Raw genomic sequence first — 14982 nt, 5'->3', positions numbered from 1 at the left:
ATAATTGCTACCTGACCAAATACTTCTCAGAAACCCCTTATTGGATTGGTTTTATGACATATTACAGAATGTCCCTTGACATTCAGGACAGGTAGTTCCCCTGTTGTTCATACATTCTGTTGAGTCTACCCCAGTTAGATTTTGTATTTAAAACCAGCCCAAAATAAAATGTATGTGGGAAAGGAAACAAAAAATAGCCCAAGCCAACCATCTAAAAGCCTTTAAATCAATCAGTGCAGAGCAGACACTCTGTGTGTTTTACCTGTTGTGTAATACTTAGACACATTGGGATTTTGTATATTACAACATTCAGTTTTAGTTTTTCTCCTTTATGAGACTTGACTCTTTACTAATAATTCATAAAACTGAATTTCAATAAAATGAAGTTCAAAAGTGATCAGGACTGCAAAGCTTCTCTCATTCAAACTCACTAGATCCTTATACTGATAAGATGAGTAGAAAACAGAAGCTCAGACTCTGATGGTACTTTGCAGACTTGGCAATGTTCTTGTTAGCTGAATCAGGAGATTCGGTGGTTGCCATTAAAATCTGTACAGTTGCTGTTTGCAAGTAAGTAATTTTACTGCCGTAATCTCTGTATTAAGTACAAGCATACTTAAGAATCAGGTATACCACAGTAACAATAACTAAACAAAATGCAAACTTGAAAAGATTTAAAAGGCAAACTGTACATGACCTAGTTTATGTATGAAATGTATTGTTGTATAATAAAAACAACAAGGAGTCCAGTGGCACCTTAAAGACTAACAGATTTATTTGGGCATAAGCTTTTGTGGGTAAAAAACCCACTTCTTCAGATGCAAGTCTAATGATATATATGAATTTACCATCCTGACAATTATTTTCAAAGTTCATTTTAAAAGGTTTGTGTATTTTATAGAATGTGGTTTGCCTCAGAAGACTCACTTAACTTATCTGGAGATGGTGAAACAGCTCAGTGAAAAAGAGAGGTGTGTGCAGGAATAAGGAGAGGTTACTCACCTTGTGTAGAAACTGGAATTCTTTAAGATGTGTGTCTCTCTGGGTGCTCCACTTCAGATGTGCATGCACCTGGAGATTTTTGATAGCAGTGCCAATTCAAGCCTGTGCCTGTGATCTACACACCCTCTTGTCCTGTACCGAGGATATACAGAGCTGCATGGGCAAACCACCCTCAGTTCTTTTTCTACTGCAAAGTTCTGCAAAGGAATCTCTGATTCAGAGGGAAGAATGGAAGCAGTGGAGCAGCCATAGGGACACACATCTCGAAAAACTCCAGTTACTGCACAAGGCGAGTATCCTCTCCTCCTTTGGAGAAACGACCCTGTTTGTGCTCCAGTTCAGGTGACTCCCAAACACTATCCCCACAGGGAAGAGGGAGCATTGTAGCAGAGTCTAATACTGAGAACACAACTGCATTGCCAATTGACACATCTGATCTAATGGAATGAACCAAAGCATAGTGCATGGAGACAATAGGTATTGAAGTTCAGGTTGCAGCTCTGCAAATTTAGCAACTAGAACATCCAGTTATGCCACAGAAGTAGATTGCGACCTTGTAGAATGGGCTTACAATCTAGGAGGCTGAATATTGGCAGAATCATAACGTGAGATAGTAAGCCAAGAGATCCACCTCAAATCTTTGAGTGGAGATTGTGGCTCCTTTGGATCTGTCTGCAATTGAAACGAACAGTCTGAGCAACTTTCTTAATGGTTTGGCTCTGTTCAGCGAGAAGGCTAATGCCCTTCTGAAATCCAAGGTACGGAAGGCAGCTTCTTGCCTAGCCTGATGCAATTTAGGGGAAAAATCTAAAGGTGAATGGTCTGATTAATATGAAATTCAGAAGACGCTTTAGGTAGAAACTTAGAATGTGGTTGAAATGAGACTTCTTCCTTGTCATATATTGTAAAGTGATGGGAGGAGCTGCCATTAAAGCCCCCAGTTCTCTGACACTCTGGGCAGAAGCGATGGTCACTAAGAAAGCTTTTTCATGGATAGGTGAAGCCGCAAACATGTAACTAATGGCTCAAAGGGGTGTTTCATAAGGGAACTAATGAGAAAGTTCAAGTCCCATATCAGGATAGGTTCCTTAAGCTATGGAAAAAGATTAATCAGTGCTGTGAGGAATCTTGATGTTGTGGGATGAGCAAAAATTGAAAAACCTTTCACAGAAGTATCAATGTTGTTTCAGCTACCAAGAGAACCTTGATGGACATCATAGTAAGACCTGACCTTTTACATTCCAACAGATAGCCAAGGATAGTGGAAAGACAAGAGTGAACAGGAGAAACTTGTTGATGGGTACACAGTGGGCAAATATCTTCCATTTCTGACAATAAGTATATCACACAGATGCTTTTCTACTGTTTAACAATAGCTGCTGCACCTCTGTTGAACAGGAAGTCTCTATTCCTAAGAACCATCTAGGAGCCATGCCTGCAACTTCCAGTTGGGGTGAAGTGTTTGACCAGCATCCTGAGACAACAGGAAGCAACTGGTTGGAGTTCTCAGCAGTGGATGAGAAGTCAAATCAGGTAAGGATATCACACGTGTCTTGGCCAAGTTGGTGCAATTAAAATGATGTTAGCCTTGTCCTTTTTGATCTTGTTCAGTACTTTGCAAAGCAATGGTGTGGGTGGGTATGCATAAAGGCAGCCCTTCATCCCTGAAATAAGGAAGGCATCTTCTAGTGACAACTGGTATCTTTGTAACCCAGCACACCTGGTTACAACTTCAGTGTTTCTAGGGATGCTTCAATTGAGTCCCACCCTGCCATAAGAATTTTTTGCAGTTTGTGTTGATGGTGGCGGCAAAGAGATCCACTTCTGGAAGCCCCACCTGGTTAGAAATATGCTGTTGAGGACTCGTGAGTCCAGGAGAAGTGCCTGCTGAGATGGTTGGCCATGGCGTTCTGTATACTTGGGAGGTAAGAAGCACAAATTCTAGAGTTTTATTCCTTTGGCACAAAGCAAGGGAGAGCATGTCCCACTCTGTTGATTGATGTACAACATGCAGGCCATGTTGTCTGACATGATCTTGATCAATTTGACTCTCATCAGTGGAACAAAATTTGTGCAAGCATTTCTGACTGTTTTCAATTCTAGAAGGTTGATGTGAAAAGGACACTCTTGAGAAGAACAAGAGTACTTGTGGCACCTTAGAGACTAACCAATTTATTTGAGCATAAGCTTTCGTGAGCTACAGCTCACTTCATCGGATGCATACTGTGGAAAGTACAGAAGATCTTTTTATACATACAAACCATGAAAAAATGGGTGTTTACCACTACAAAAGGTTTTCTCTCCCCCACCCCACTCTTCTGCTGGTAATAGCTTATCTAAAGTGATCACTCTCCTTACAATGTGTATGATAATCAAGTTGGGCCATTTCCAGCACAAATCCAGGGTTTAACAAGAACGTCGGTGGGGGGGGGGGTAGGAAAAAACAGGGGGAAATAGGTTACCTTGCATAATGGTTAAGTCATTATGCAAGGTAACCTATTTCCCCTTGTTTTTTCCTACCCCACCCCCAAACGTTCTTGTTAAACCCTGGATTTGTGCTGGAAATGGCCCATCTTGATTATCATACACATTGTAAGGAGAGTGATCACTTTAGATAAGCTATTACCAGCAGGAGAGTGGGTTTGTGGGGGGGCTGGGGAGAAAACCTGGATTTGTGCTGGAAATGGCCCAACTTGATTATCATACACATTGTAAGGAGAGTGATCACTTTAGATAAGCTATTACCAGCAGGAGAGTGGGGTGGGGGAGAGAAAACCTTTTGTAGTGGTAAACACCCATTTTTTCATGGTTTGTGTGAATAAAAATATCTTCTATACTTTTCACAGTATGCATCCGATGAAGTGAGCTGTAGCTCACGAAAGCTTATGCTCAAATAAATTGGTTAGTCTCTAAGGTGCCACAAGTACTCCTTTTCTTTTTGCGAATACAGACTAACACGGCTGTTATTCTGAAACCTGTCATCTTGAGAAGAACATTTACCTTGAATGCTGTGACACCATAGATATGCTCCCCATCCCAAAAGGGACACATCTAATGTTAAAATGATGGTAGTAGGAGGTTGCATGAAAGGGGCTCTTGCACAGACTTTAAAGGGGTCCTTCCACCAATTGACTGAGTCCAAAACACAATGGGGAACAGACATATGTTTGTCTTGATTGCTTATTCGGCATATAAACTGCCTTGAGCCATCCCTGGAAGCACTGAAGATGTATCCAGGAGCTTTGGGTTACGAAGGTACAAGCTGCCATATGTTCTAATAGTTGGAGACAATTTCTTGCTGAGCTTTAAGGACATACCTGAACCTTTGAAATTAGGTTTTTTTAGGATTGCGAACCTGTCCATCGTAAAATGAAGAAACCTGTTGTGAGGGGGTGAATTGTGACATGAAAATACATGTCAAGGGTCACAAACCAATCCTTGGAATCTGAAGAAGGAATTATAGCTGCAAGGGTCACCATCCTGAATTTTTGTGGTTTCACTTAGTTGTTTAGATGCTTTAGATTAGAGCTAATATTGGTCTCCATCCTCCATTCTTTTTGGGACCCAGCAAGTACTTCTAATAGAAACCCTTTCTCCTGTGCTGGACTGGAGCTGGTTCTGTGGGCCCTAAGCATAGAAGAGAGACAACTTTCTATCGCAGCAATTGATCATGAGATTGATCCCTGAAAAGGGATGAGGAAGGAGGGTAGGAGGGAGGGATGGAGATGAAATGGATGGAATAATCAGGCACTGTGACCTCCAACACCCATTTGTTGGATATTATTCTCTCCCATGTAGGTTGGAAACGGTAAACACGGTATCCAAAAGCGGGGTGGGAAAGGAGGGTGAGACTGTAGGCTCCAGTAGAGTAGATGATTACGAGTTTAAATCAAACCTTTCAAAGTGTGAAGAAACTCATCAGCAGACTCAGAGAACAGCTTGACACCATCAGAAGGAAGGTCCTCAACAATACTCTGTACTTCCTTAGAGAAGTTAGCCAATTGGAGCCAAGATGCTTGTCGCAAACACATGTTGTGGTGGAAATGAACCAGGCTGCAGTATCAGCTGCATCTAAGAAGGCCTGCAATGATGTTCTTGTTGAGAGCTGACCTTCATTTATGATGGTTTTAAATTGCTTGAGATGCTCCTCTGGTAAATGCTCAATAAAGCTGTTCAATTTATTGTAATTAATTGAGTCATAATTTGACATCCACTTTTTGTGGTTAGCAATTCTGAACTGTAATGTTGCTGAGGATTAACTTTTGTGACCGAAGTGATAACCTCACTTCTGGTCCTTGTTGTAACGGATAGACTTCGCATGTCTACCATGCTCTTTCACTGCTTCTCTGACCAAAGAATTTGGTGACAAATGTAAAAAAGTCCCTCAGAGTCCCTGGCTGGAACATAATATTTTTGTCATCACATTTAAAGTACAGGGTGCTGTAGCTTGAGTCTGCCAGATGGTCTTAGCAGGCTCTAATAAAGCCTCATTCAAAGGAAGGGCCACACGTGACAAAACTGAACTATGTAAGATGTCCAGGAGCTTATGAGTGTCTTGGACCGCCTCTAAACGAATTTGAAGCATATCTGCAATGTCCTTCATCAGCTCCTAAAATGGTCTAAAATCATTTGCAATGGAAGATGGCAGAGGCATTACAGCTTCATCTGGCAATGATGAAGAAATACTTGTGTGAAGTGTTACCTCCTCGTCAGCCCTTGCCTCCTGCTCCTCAAAGTTCTACTCTAACGGCTCAAGGTGACGAGGTGGTAGCAAAGATGCAGGAGAATGCCTCTACCTGTGCTCTCTCTGAGAGGGACTTGGGACCTTTAAGAACTGTTGGTGATATAGGGCCCAGGGATCCCAATAAGGTCACTGGTAGGGCTCCAGAGCATAGGAGAAGGCACCCATCACTGGTCACACCAACTAAATTGGGGTCAAGGTTGTCTGTCCCCAAAAATCTCTAAGTAGTAGAGTAGTGACTTGTAGAGTAAAGAGGAGATCCCTGAATTGAAACCTGAGTCAGAAGAATCATCCTCAACATATTTCAGAGAAGGTGATAACTTTCACCCTAGATGGTTGATGCCCGTGAAGCAGGAGGTCTTGATGAAAAATGTGAAGCCTGTAACATAGAAGATCATGGTACAGATAACTTTATGGTACCAGTAGGTAATGGAGACCCCAACATAAAAAGATCCCTTGACTATCTAACTCCTGCGGTAGTGATGATATGTGAAGGGGTGTTGAGAAGGATCCGGTGGAGACTGACAATGGTACCAAGGTAGGGACTTGTCTAGATTGCATCGGTGCTGTGGGCACTAAATGCTTCCACTGAGTATGTTCAGACTCAGGCAGTAGCAATAGAGCAGTCAGGGACAGTGTACAGATACCAAAGATACAGTAGCGTCTGATGGTGCAGACTTCTTTGAAGTTGAATGTCTACTAGACTGGACATGACTACCCGATGCTGAACAAGTTTTCAGCACCAAATCCAGCTTATTGTTAGAGTGGCTTTTAGAGGAAGCCTTAGATGATTTCACGGTACTGGAACCACTGAAATTCTCAACAGTGCACATTCGGGACCTGAGGTCTCCAAAACACTTTTTTTGATTGGTGAACGAAACTTTTTAGTAGGAGACCTAACATTCCTGCTCCTCTTGTCAGAACACACAGTCTTACTGCACAAGCCTCTTGGTACCACAAATGCAGAAGCAGGTGCTGTATCCATCGAGGGTCTTGGTGACCAGGATCCAGAGGTAGAGGGGCACTAAATGTGCTTGAAGATTGGTGTACCGGGGGATTCTCAGAGCCCGGGTTGGTGGCCAGTCTTGCTCCATCATTAACAATTTCAATTTTATTTCTCTATTTTTACAAGATCTGCTTTTGCAGGAAAAGCAGATCTTATATTTGACTCGTATATGGATGTCTCCCAAACAACGGAGGTGCCGAGATTGTCTGTCACTGACTAGGATAGCTTCCCAGCAGGAAAGACAGTGCTCAAAGCCTGGGGATCCTGGCATACCCCATATTCCAGAACAACCTCTCAAGCGGGGAAAGAACAAATGGGGAAAAACCAACAACAGACTCCCTGAACTAAATACTACAACTAAACTAAACTAAGAAACAGAACAAACTATGTTTAACTAACTACATGTAAGTGAAGCAGGCATGCTTTATGTTCCATCTCAGGCGGAAGGTGATCAAGAAGGAACTGAGTGTAGTTTGCCTTTGCAGCTCTATATATCCTCAGTATAGACCATGAGGATGTGCATAGAGCGTGCGTGGGCAGAAGGGGCACTGCTACTGAAAATCTCTGATAGAAGGTGACTGCTGGCACATGCGCACCGAAGTGGAGCTCCTAAAGGGATATTACTTGAAGAAGAACTTTGCTGCAGTGCCTCCAATAAAGACCTTGCAAAGGCTTGACTTCAGTTATTCTATTATTTACTCCATCATTATGATTATGCATTAAAAAATGTACCAGAGCAGTTTGAGAAAAGAAAAATTAAGTGTAAAGACAAAAGTTTTCTAAATATCGAAGTATTTATATTGTGTCCATCACCGTGGCATCTGAACACTTAAAAATAGTACTGATTAGGTTTTTTACCTGTTGTCATGACAATTCCAGCAAGAACTTTTCTACGTGCATGGGGAGATGTGAAATTATCAGTCAGATCACTGAATTTATCCACAACCAAGCGTGCAACAGCATCAGCTAAAACCTGCAGAATCACAGAAATACACGTTAGAGAGAATCAAACAAGAAACAACGATTAAATGTTGGCATTTAATATGATGGATGAAAAAAATCATCCACACTGTTAATTTTTTATCCTCCACTGATTAGGGCCAAGATTTCCCAGTGTCCACTAACTCTTGGTGCCCTACTTGAGATATCTAGCATCTGATTTTCCAGGATGCTGAGCAGAACACCTCCCAAAGACTTCAACTGGAGTTTTGGTTCTTGGACCCAAAACTGAAAACCTAATAACTGAGGGACCGAAAAGTAGTGATAATTTTGAAAAATTGGGCCTGGGTTAACAAAGAAATGGCAGAAAGATTCAACACTTTTATCTCAACATACATCATTTTAAAGTCCTAAACAAGAGTCCATGTTATTATCCTTGTATCTCAAAAATATTTAATTTCAGTGACCTAAACACTGGGCCTGAAAATAAGGCCAAAATACAACAAAAATCGGTCATCTTGACCAACATATAAAAATATTTTATTACACCAGAAATAGTTATTTATTTTTCACATTTATAAAAATGTGCCATTCCCTTAGCTTTAGGTGAATATACACTATTTTATTTTTTGTTTTATTACAAAAAACATACAATTTTTAAATGGACAATTTCAACATAAAATTCGATGACGTCCATCGAAAATAAAGAAGTATTATCCCTTTAATCCTCAGGAAAGCCTAGAATAATAGAGAAGGCTTTGCAATTTGCCCTGAGTGTCAACAAACTTACGGTCTGTCAGACTGTGAGTGAAGACTAGTTGCAGATTTAAGGAAAACTCCTTTAAAATGACCTACCACCAGCTTGTTTAAATCTCGAGATTGTTAGTTCCAGCACCACAGCTGATCTCAACATATTATCATGTGAGGAGAAAAGCTATCTTTAAGGTAGCCAGAAAACACAGAATTTAGAGGTTTGTAAGTCAAAATCAACATCTTGAATTTCACCTGGAAACAAACTGGAAGCTAACGCTGACTATGGAACAATGATGCTATTTGTGAAAAATATTGCTAAATAAGTAAAGTACTGCATTTGGAAGTAGCTGAATAGTTTTCATATGTACAGTAATTCCACAGAATACAGTGCAGTGATCCAATTTGGAGATGACAATGGCATAGAAGATTATGGAAGTTCCATGTTCAAAGGAAATGCTTGAAACCTTCTAGCCAACCATGCAGTTGGCAAAAAGGCATTCTTGGCCACAGCTACCACTTAGACATCCAGAAGCAGTAGAGGATGTAACAGGACCCACAAATTGTGAATCTGACCATGCAGTGGTGAGCATGCTCTCCCAATTGAGAGAATGGATATAACCTCCATATTTTCTCTCATAGTCTTCTCCAGCCTACTGTCATCATCATCTTTTCTTATACAGACAGACTGGGCCTTGGGAACCTACCTCTCATCTAAGCTTGGCTCGACACTGGGAAAGCAGATAGACCACATCATCAAGATGTGACAGAACAGAGAGAGAGTTGTTTATTACGGGCATACTGAAGACAATGCAGCTCTACTTCCACTTTATCTCACATAATGATCACATATACCCAACACACAAGGGGAGAGGTGAAGTAAGGGAAACCCTGAGGTTCCATCCATAAGAGAGCTCATGGGACTAAGAAGCCTTTGTCCACAGCTACCCTGTGAGTCCTCTCAGGGGAGAGCAAAACCACTCAAGAGTTGTTCTCTCTACCCTAGACAGGGTCACTGGCATGTCACGAATACCTCATGGTCAAAAGTACCAAAAGTTGCTGACAGATCTAAAACAAAAAACATGGACACCTGAACATAATTAGATCTAACACCAGACTGTCATAGGTCAAGGAAACCCAAGGGCTCCAGACATTGTCAGAGTTGACTCACCACAACCTTCTCAACAATCTTCCTTGGAAACTGAGTGATGAGAAATAAAGTGACAATTAGCAGAATTCTCAATGCCTATTTCCTTCCTGGCTGACTTTACTGGCCAAGGAGGACATGAGTCCAGCTTGCAGGCCATAACCCTAAGCTCTTTGAACTTTTCCAGAGTCTTGTTGAGTGGCGCCGGCTAAAACTCAGAGAAAGCTGCATTTGTTGCTAGCTTCAGTCCTGGTTTTGTCGTTATAGAGACTGACAATAAAGCATATATGCATATATATATGCAAAGCAGATGACAGGGATATATCAAGCAAATTTAAGCAAATTCTACTTGTTATTTGTCCTTTTTGAAAACTCAACTTTTTCATGTTTTTCACTAGCTATCCATGCACATAAGGATTCAGTTATGAAGAATAATGACAAGAGATTAAAACAAGATATCTAATACAACTATGGCTTCTTTTATGAAGAACAGGATTTGCTATTGAGACAGCTGGGCACATGCACAAAGAAACTCGTCTCTGTTTTGTTGCAGATCCTGTTCTTTGCAAAACCATTCAGCCAGCCCAGGAACTCTACTACTGAACTTCCTGAACAGTTTCACAAAGACCAGGACCTTCTTTAAAAAGTTCAGCCAACTCAGGTGGGGAGGCTCTTGTGCCAGCAGAACAGTTTCATGATGAACAGGATACTTGACAAAAAACTCACTGATCTGTCGAAGATCCAGGTCTTTGACTAAGTAGGTGTTCTCTGTTGAAAATCATCTTTTCTGACAAAACACAGATGCCACTGGGCTAGCAAAATCCATTCCCTGTACACCATAATAGCCACTACTTTCAATACAGGAAGCACTACTGTGTGCAAATGACAAAAGATGGTGGTGTATTACTCTCATTAACTATGCAAAAATCCTTCTGCATACTGTATCAGAGAATGACAGTAGGCAACAGAGAACACATTCTCCAATGATCTGATTATGATGAATAATGATGTCAATTTTTTCCTACTTTTTGTTCATTAACAAAATAATTACATGATGCCAGAAAGACCTCCAAATAAACTCTCACCATAAAAAAATGTCTATTATCTCTAGTGTTCAGTTTTCAAGCTAGAAAGATCACAAGCTGCGGAATGTGAATTTTTCTGACCCATGTTAAATGATTCAAATTCAGAAACTCATGAACAGATTTTATGGAGGTTCCTCAGAAAATTTAAGCTTTACTTGAGGCCCAGCATTGAATCCAGACCAGAGTCCCAGTTCAGTTCTTAACCTCAAGAATACCGCCAAGTCAACAAATTGGGTCTCCTAGCTGCAAAGCTGGAGATCTAGTTTTTAACATTACCATACCTAACCGCCCAACCTGTCCCAAACCACAACTTGATGGATCTTCCAGAAGAACTTGGCTTGCAGTTGGAAACCACCAGCCAAAGGGATGTCATATGAGACAGGGTCAGGCCAGATGGCTACAGGAGAGTGCTGGAAGGCACATATATTCGCCCCCAGATAAGCAGGTCCCTTTTCACTTGGTAGCTGAACAGGGGTTACTCTAGGTTAATTATGACACCTGGGGCCAATCAAGGGCCTGCCAGAACCCATTAAAAGCTTCTCCTCCAGACAGATAGGGGTGCGCGATAGGAGCTGAGGGAGGAAGGTGAGCTCCTGGACAGCTAGGCAGTGATGACACTGACAAGCATTCGGAGAGAAGCCACGCAGGTACAGAGGCAAAGGACCGGAGATCCCTGCCCAACAGGGAGGACGGCCCTTCTGGGCCCCAGAGGTCTGAGGGAAGAGACCCCGCCAGAGGGGAGAGACTGAGCTGGGTGTCTGGTCTGTTGCCACCACACCCGAAGGGGCAACCAGAGACTGAGAGGCTCCCTGCGACTCCCCCTGGCAGGGAGGCTGGGAGGAACCCTGCTCTGGGAGCAGGGTGTGGACAGTAAGCCCAGGGGCGTGTGAAAGATCCTGAGGGAAAAGCGGAATATCCCAGCCTGCCGCTAAACGGAAGCGCGGGACCCTCTGTGGTGGAGAGGAAGCTCTGGCACTCATACTGGTGTTATGACAGAGCACAATACTGCTGGATGGAATTGTGCAATGGACTCCCCAAATATGGGCACGTCCAAGTTCCCACAGAAAGAAATCAGGCTTTAGCCTAGCTGGCGGAGCAGTCCCTAATCGCTGTGAAATATCTGCAAATCACAAAGACTTGCCTATCCCCGTATTAACAACCCAGACAAGGAAAGACAGCTAAGGCTGATGAAAAAGGGCTGAGTAACTGTTAGCCGACGGCCAAGGATGTTTGGTGAGGTGCCAGCTATGCCCGTTTATACCATCCGTGACTTTAACCGCTAGGACGCACTGTCCCTTCGCGGCGGGCAGCCCGGGCTAGGCTGACGGATGCCCCAAGGTCCTAACCACCCGTGACTTTAACTGCTAGAGCTCAGAGCCCCTTCGCAGCGGGCAGTCAATACTGACTGACAGGTGCCCCAATGGCAGCACTAAGAGCCTCTCCACACCCGTGACTTTAACTGCTAGAGCTCAGAGCTCCTTCGCAGCGGGCAGCCAGGATTGACTGACAGGTGCCCCAAGAGTTTGCCCCGTGGAGGCGGCACAACTCAACGCTAGGCTCTTAGTACTCTCACCTAGTGGCCAGGCTTTAGAGCCAAAACGGCTGAGGTTCTTTAATTGTGTTGGCTGCTTTACAGTAAACCAGAGAAAACAAGTCAGGCTTATGCATAAATGGTTACCAAAATTTATTAAGCTAGATTCTAATCATGTGGTTACAAAATTGCTAGTGCCTACTTATTTAAATGTAGAGATGTTACACACACAAACAAGTTACAAAACTGAAGCCACAATCCCAAAGAAAGAAAACAAAGTATAGAGCTCTATTTCAAAATATGTGTACACTAAAGATAGGAGATCAGGTGTGGGTGCTTCTTACCCTCCTTGCATCTCTCGATTCCAGCGGTGCCAAGCCAGGATCGGTCACTCAATTCCGCGGAAAGACGAATAAGGGACAAGGCATAGAGACCCTCTTAGCTGCAGAAGCCTTGGGAGGCTGTCACTTATCTGACCAGCAGATAGATAGTGAAAAGCACTCAAAAATCATGGTGCTGTAGGTCCCCTACTTATACCTCTGTACTCCTTTATTCTCTTTCTCCTTTCTTATGCCAAATTGAGGCTGGTCTGTCTGGGTGACGCCAGCTTTCGCAAGAGTAGTTTACACTTGCAAGGGAGAGAAACAATAAGTGTCGACTACTGGACATTTCTTTTATCAGGGTAAATATTTTCCCAACTAGGATGTTGGTGTGTGTGCATCACGCTATTTAGTAGGGGCTAAAAGCCATGTCTGTCACAGGGCCTCTGCCTGCTGTGAGCTTAATCGTTGTATCTGCCCCCAGAGGCACATTGTCGCAGCACACCTGTGCTTTTCACAGCTTCAAAGGCTGTGCTGGAATATATGTTAAGTGCCCTGTTCCGGCTTCCTCCTGTGTTTCCAGCAATGCTGGTCTGAGGGGGGGGGGCTGGCTGTCTGGCTACAGTAACACTGCTCGTTCTTCTTGCATATAATCTTTTGTCACATTCTACACTTGAAAAACATAGCCACTGTCACACTCTCTAAAAGTATCTAAACAGCAACCTCATTTCCCACTTTTGGTGGTTGTCTCCTCAAGTACCATTGCACAAATGTGTAACACCACCCCAAAGCAGCAACACAGTAGCATGGGATAAAAAACGGTAAGTGATGACCCAGATAAGCAGCTACAAAGAGCAACAAATGTTAAAGTAGGAAAGAAGGTCTAATGCAAATAATGGCACTGAGGAAGAACAGTGCAGCTGACACTTTAAATGTCTGAATCACACACTGTAATCTCTGCCCCATGTACAGTATCTGCTGGGTACAGATAGAGCAAGGCAGTAAAGAATCCTCTGATGAGTTGCACCAGCGCTCAGCCTCTGTGAGACTGCAAAATGACAGCTAGCCTGTCATTCAACAGATAACCAGATTGAATCACATCAGTTCTCTCAAAATGTGAAAGGGTATTCCTTCCACAAACACTGGTACTTTGGGGCTCCCTGTTGAGAGCTGTTTACCCAGGAAGCACTTTGTTACATACAATAGTCTCATCATGAGCTTGTTGTGCACTGATGAACACCACTAAATGATCGGCGCACATAGAATCATAGAATCATAGAATATCAGGGTTGGAAGGGACCCCTGAAGGTCATCTAGTCCAACCCCCTGCTCGAAGCAGGACCAATTCCCAGTTAAATCATCCCAGCCAGGGCTTTGTCAAGCCTGACCTTAAAAACTTCCAAGGAAGGAGATTCCACCACCTCCCTAGGCAACGCATTCCAGTGTTTCACCACCCTCTTAGTGAAAAAGTTTTTCCTAATATCCAATCTAACCTCCCCCACTGCAACTTGAGGCCATTACTCCTCGTTCTGTCATCTGCTACCATTGAGAACAGTCTAGAGCCATGTAGGTACTCAGGAACAAGTCAGGGCAAACAACGTCCACATCTACTGCTCAGTACCCTCAGCTGCCATACAAAGCTGGGAACCTTTCAATACATGTGGAAAGGCCGTGCCTATTTGGAAAAAAATGGCTATACCTGAAGACAACAGTTAGAAAAACAAACAAACAAACAAAAAAGATCTAACCAGCAGAAAGGAAAAGGAAACAAAACTGAATGGGTTACAACTAGAATGGGCACTAAAGATCCTGAAGTCCCACTACACCTCTGAGAAGCCATGAACCACCACATGCCACTGGCTGGGTGGGGAGCTGCCAGAGTGGTGTGCCTAAAACCACTGTAGGAAGTGATTTTCCCACTGCCTTCTCTGTTATCTTGTGGTCCTCTATCGTACACTGTCATTCTGTAGAATTTTTTTGTTTGTTATTGTGTGTTGCAATATGAACTACTAGTCTGTATTCTTCTAACAGTGTTTCATTCTGTTTTAGAATCTGGAAAGTATATGGAATGTATTTCTGAATGTCACTATTTTTTCCCCACCCAGGTTAAGCCATACAAAGAGTAGTAAATTTGAGAATGTGTAAAAGTTCTCAGTTGTCAAGGTACTGCAGAGATCATGATGGAAACTGAAGAACGCTGTTGTGCAGACAGTATACTAAACTGTAAATCCGTGAATTACCAAATAAATGATTTTGGTGTGGATCCACAGGAGCAGAACACATACCTCAACAGAGGGGAGTGGTGACAAAAACATGACTTCAAATACACATTGTGGATCACATAAAAATAAAACAGTCAGATGTAAGGTAAAAAGGACCAAACAAAGAATTTGGAAAAGGGGACTGAGCCAAAACCCCCAGAAAACAGCAGCCATATGTAATCACAGAATTCAGCAAGGCT

General features: G+C 42.7%; 1 protein-coding gene across 3 annotated transcripts in view; it reads right to left on the bottom strand.

Annotated features, from left to right (window-relative positions):
- ADARB1 (adenosine deaminase RNA specific B1) overlaps positions 1 to 14982 on the bottom strand; it is a 259164-nt gene that overhangs the window by 46083 nt on the left and 198099 nt on the right. For all 3 annotated transcript variants that reach the window (XM_077830584.1, XM_077830585.1, XM_077830586.1), the window contains one exon: positions 7608 to 7722. In XM_077830584.1, coding sequence (XP_077686710.1) covers positions 7608 to 7722 — 115 coding nt within the window. The remainder of the gene's footprint in view (positions 1 to 7607; positions 7723 to 14982) is intronic.

Source organism: Eretmochelys imbricata, chromosome 11, assembly GCF_965152235.1.
Source record: "Eretmochelys imbricata isolate rEreImb1 chromosome 11, rEreImb1.hap1, whole genome shotgun sequence".
NCBI classification, from domain to species: Eukaryota; Metazoa; Chordata; order Testudines; family Cheloniidae; genus Eretmochelys; species Eretmochelys imbricata.
Note: the sequence above shows the minus strand (reverse complement) of the source record. Positions and strands in the feature narration are given on the sequence as shown.